The 5276-nt window shown below is 30.9% G+C and overlaps 1 protein-coding gene across 3 annotated transcripts in view; it reads right to left on the bottom strand.

The window, feature by feature from the left end:
• LOC106462412 (nephrin-like) overlaps positions 1 to 5276 on the bottom strand; it is a 119632-nt gene that overhangs the window by 5272 nt on the left and 109084 nt on the right. For all 3 annotated transcript variants that reach the window (XM_022389664.1, XM_022389665.1, XM_022389666.1), the window contains one exon: positions 4829 to 4945. In XM_022389664.1, the coding sequence (XP_022245372.1) occupies positions 4829 to 4945 (117 nt within the window). The remainder of the gene's footprint in view (positions 1 to 4828; positions 4946 to 5276) is intronic.

Genomic DNA, 5276 nt, shown 5'->3' with positions numbered 1-5276 from the left:
TATTTATGATTTTAACTTTATACAAAAGTGCCAAAATACTATAATTGTTGAATATCTATCGATATCTTATCTAATTTTTATAAAACATTATGTTGGTGTTTCTGTCCACAGCAAAAACACTCGTGAAATTTAATTCAACTTTATTATTATTCAAAAATACACCATAATTTGAGAAGAAATTAACAGGAACATACTTAATAATTATAATATGAGCATTTCATTTCTACAAACGTGAGTTGAATATTTAAAGTAAAATTTTAATCAAGTTACTGCATTAGCTATACATCACGCTAATACGAATGAATACGAATATAATATCATTTATCAATTTTGTTCCACTGTATTCAGGAGATCAAGTGAATAGTTGGTTCAGATATATCATTTTTGGTTACGTGATATCTTAACGAGATTATAAGGTACAAGTTGGACTGTGTTTTAAAAAGGTTTGTTTAAGAGTCAAAATTAAATGTGTCTTAGTCTGACAAGTGTATTCCGCAAAGTGCACGCTTTGAAAGCCTTTTTATTCTTTCACATACAAACATTATTAATTAACTGTTCGTTTTCCCACAGAAAAACGAAGCTTCTTCTACTGAAGCAACATTACAATCCGATCGATTAAGCGGTTATGTTACTATTTCAGATCATCATGAGTAAATAATTTAATGGTCCACCTTTAACGTACTCGTAACTTGGAGCATAAATAACTTTAACATGATTCTGACTCATTAAATAATCATTACAAACTGCCTGGCTTCAGTTATTAGCGTAGAAGAAGGGCTTCCATTATTAAAACAATCCATACACATCCTTACGTACTGTAATATCATTTTTAATAAAGGGCATTGACTTTTACAGTGTAGACGTTCTTTAATATAAGTCAAAGATGTCAGTTTTAAAAGAAGTGGACAAGAATATTACGAAACACAATTTATATCAATGATCATCTTGTATACTACTAAATATTTTTCACCATATTAATGATTCTTTATAAATCGAAACAGATTTTGTAGTAGGACAATAGCAGAAACATATATAGTTCTTTGTACGTACAGGTTCTATCGAATCACATTGCAAACTGAGGTTTGTGGATAATGTCGACGGTTCTGAATTACAAAAAAATAATAATACAAGTAACTCTCGTTAGATATAATTTGTTTAAATTATATGCCTTATTAAATTAAAGGAAAGACCTGCGACATGAAAATTAAACTTCTGTTTATCGATATAATAGTTATTATGTTTTTTTTTTAAAAACTTAGTTTTAAATAAACAGTACGTTTCGCTGGATATACCCGGCATCCTCAGGTAAATACAACTAATTGATGGATACTACAACACGTAACGATTTTGTTCCATTATTCAATTCTACCTACCAGATGATGCTAGGAAAACCTAGCGAAACGTAGTGTTTTTAAAACTAAAACATATGTTTATTCTACTCGACGTTTCGGCTTACACATTTTTCAAGGGTCTATGAACATCACAGGTTACAAAACTGATTTTAAATTATACTAACCAAAAATAATGTAAATTTATAACAATATAATAAAACAGTATATAGTGAAACGGGCTACAAGTATTGTTGAATGATCATAAAAGTTAACGTTAACAAAAATAAAATAAATAATAGTGTTATAAGGGTCAGGCACTGTATTTGTTATTAGAAGCTCGTTTGGATTGAATCAAAAGAGATTATTTAAAGTTTCTGTGAAGAACGTTGTCACATATCTCTAAAATTTTGATTGGATACGGTGTCTCGTTAATTATGTCGTGTACGTTGATGTAATGTTCAGCAGTGGCTTCTTTGTTGTCAAGATTTATAGTGGCACAAATATGTTCGTTGAAACGATCATGTATTTGTGACAACTTTCTTGACAGAAAATTTAAAGAATAAATCTCTTTGATGAATTAAAATGCCCTTCCATTAATAGATACCTAGCCCTTATAATACTACTATCGTGTAGCTAAAAATGTCCTTCCATTAATAGATACCTAGCCCTTATAATACTACTATCGTGTAGCTAAAAATGCCCTTCCATTAATAGATACCTAGCCCTTATAATACTACTATCGTGTAGCTAAAAATGTCCTTCCATTAATAGATACCTAGCCCTTATAATACTACTATCGTGTAGCTAAAAAGTAGGAGGTAAGTATTACCACCCCACCACCATCCCATAGTATACCCTAACTTCACACTTCATAGCTAACTGAAATAAATAAATTTTGCGAAATCAAGCCTGACCAACAAAGACGTAGAAAAGTGCAGTCAAACGTCGGTAAATTCCTTTGCGATCCAATCAAAATTAAGATCATTTAAGAAATGAATTCGTTCAGTATTCATAGAATAATTATTCGAAAAAACAGTTAGGTTAACAACTTCTAACATATAGAAAAGCCAGTGCGTTTCGGAACACTACGTTCCAACAATGGCTTTTATGTCATGTTGCTTACCAACAAAAGTATAACCTAATATTGTTGTTAGTCTATGTACTGAAAGTATAAAATAAATGTATAGACAACAAAACGGTAAATTTTTTATTGATTTCTTAATTTAGAGTCTCTGTTGATTAGAGGTTTGGTTTTTTTTATTTAAAACGTTTATGATATAACAGAAAATAGCTTAAGTCAAAATCGATTTAAGTTTAAAATTGAATCGATATTTTTACTTTCATAATAAATTTTATGCGCTTAACTCTAGGCTAGGTGATCCCAAGCTACGTCTTTACTTTAGACTTATTATACCAACACTCACTACACTTATAAGGTTTCACAGCACCACCCCTCACGGCCCTCTTGTACCCATTACTAAAATCGTAATGGGCAGACAGTAATCGAACTATTCTATCTGTATAAACACACTTTGGCTTTTATGACTCCTTCTATTTCGAGAAATCAAGCGTGACGTGACACACACTGTCTTTTATATATAGGTTAGATTCTTCTTATTTTTTTCTAACAATTCCTTTTATGACCTGCGACTCTAACCTGTTCAATAGTACTTATATAAAGCTTCATTCTTTTACATAGACCCTTGAAAAGGGCATAAGACGAAACGTCGAGTAGAACACACAATTATCTGAAGTTATTTGTCGTTTTTTTATTGAAAATGGTTTCCATTCTTCAGTCAGCACTAAAAGTTTAAAACAAAAAGGTAAAAACAGTATTTGTTTTATCCGTAAACAAAATTTTAATTGGGAATACTTTCTATTCTGCAACAGTGAAAAATGAAAGATTTCATAATACAGAATCTTTTTTTATCTCTTTCTACTATATGAATGTATATGGAAAAAATATATTTAATATCCCCATTATTTAAATTCTAATCCACCTTATAATTCTTTTTTTTTTCTTTTGATAACCTTTAAAACACATACTTGGTAATTTTAAGGTTATTTTATCGAAATAAGTTACTATGTTTTTATAGAGTAATTATACTTCGTGAATCTTGGTAACGTTTTCGAAAAGAAAATTGGGTGTTAAGTAAAAAAAAACATATATATTATTTTTTAATAGTCAAATCTGTAACGAAATCACTTCACCATCTGGTGGTCATATAGGTCTGTACCTTTGGAATTGCTCAATTGTTATAAATCTATACTTGAAAGATTTAAAGCTACAGTCACTCGATAAAGTCGTTTTCTTCAAAACAATTTGTCAATATATCAAATTTAAGCATAAAATCGAACTTTTTTTTTATGGATTATTTAAGCAGAGCCTTCATAAAGAACAAACAAATATGAAATGGGTAGCAGCTGCCTTGTACAACGTGACTCTTGTGGAAAAAGTCTTGGAAGGACTATCTACAAAAGGTGCACACATGGAAAACAACGACGTTAGAAAAAGAAATTAGTTTTTCTGTTCAAGACAGCTTCAAACGTCGTTCTTTTTTCATTGCCCCCCCCCCCAGTGCCACAACGGAATGTCTGCGGACTTACAACGCTAGAATCCGGGTTTCGATACCCGTGGTGGACAGAGCACACATAGCACATTGTGTTGCTTTGTGCTTAATTACAAACAAACAAACTCATCCGGAAATTAGAGAGCTGAAATATTTACTATAAAAAGAGTGTTACAAATATTTTATTTTAATTAATTCACACCTGCAGATAGAAATTGTTATTTTTTAGTGCGAATAATTTAAATGACCTTATTATATGAGAATAGTCGAGAATATAAACATAATAATATAAAAGTTTTCCAGATTACACCTCCAAGACTCTCTTTCACAAGTGTCAAGCTGTACAAGGCAGTTGTTACCAATTACACATTCGTTTATAAAAAATCAAACTTTTTTTTTCAATAATCAGTTTAGTATCGTAAAACATACAAATAAAATTTCGGGAAACTTCTTGACGTTAACGTTGGTATTTTCTCTTTTTTTTGTAATTTAAGCACAAAGCTGCATAATGGGCTATCTCGTTGTGCCCACTGTAGGGATCGAACCTCGATATTTAGTGTTGTAAGCTCTCCAGAGTACCCCTTAGCCACCGTTAACCGAAATTAGTATAAATCAATAGATCAATTAACTCTAACATAGCACTTAGAACAAAACTTGTTATATTTCTTCTAACATCAGTACGATATTCATTTTTACGTACCCCCCAGTGACTAGAAAGCGGGTTTCGATACCCGTGGTGGGTAGAGCACAGATAGCCTTTAGTGTAGCTTTGTGTCTTTAATAACAAACAATATCATTTTTGCAGTTTTCAAAATAATAATATTGATGATATTTTTATTAATCGTTTGAATATTTTACGAAGTTTACATGTCTAATTTCTGTCCCTCAGGACTTATAAATATTAAAATAAAAATAAAAATAGCTCACCGTTTGAGTTGCGATATCGCAAAATGAGAAATACAATGATGACTACTAAAAGTAGTCCTCCAGTCAATCCACTCAAGACTATTAACACAGGACTAACTTTCGCAGACCATTTTGCATCTGTAAAATAAACATATCATTATTGAATACGGTAGTGTTTTCGTTTAGTGTTAATACGTCAGATATATCTTTATAGATATAACTATTTATAATGTAAGTAAACGAGGTTACTCAGTTGAATAAAAGTAGTTCGTTCACAGAATTTACGTAAACTCATTTTGATTTGGGCATTTGTTTACGTTTTTATTCGTAAAATTCTCTAAATAATCTAATTTCGTATCAACATACCGTATTTTCGGTGTAGAAGACGCACTTTTGTACCCCAAAATTTGATGTCAAAATCTGCTTGCGTCCTACACACCGAAGGTATGAATAATATATATGTATATAT

This window comes from Limulus polyphemus, unplaced genomic scaffold (assembly GCF_000517525.1).
Source record: "Limulus polyphemus unplaced genomic scaffold, Limulus_polyphemus-2.1.2 Scaffold1160, whole genome shotgun sequence".
NCBI classification, from domain to species: domain Eukaryota; kingdom Metazoa; phylum Arthropoda; class Merostomata; order Xiphosura; family Limulidae; genus Limulus; species Limulus polyphemus.
The sequence above is the reverse complement of the archived record's forward strand: the minus strand, read 5'-3'. Positions and strand labels throughout refer to the sequence as shown.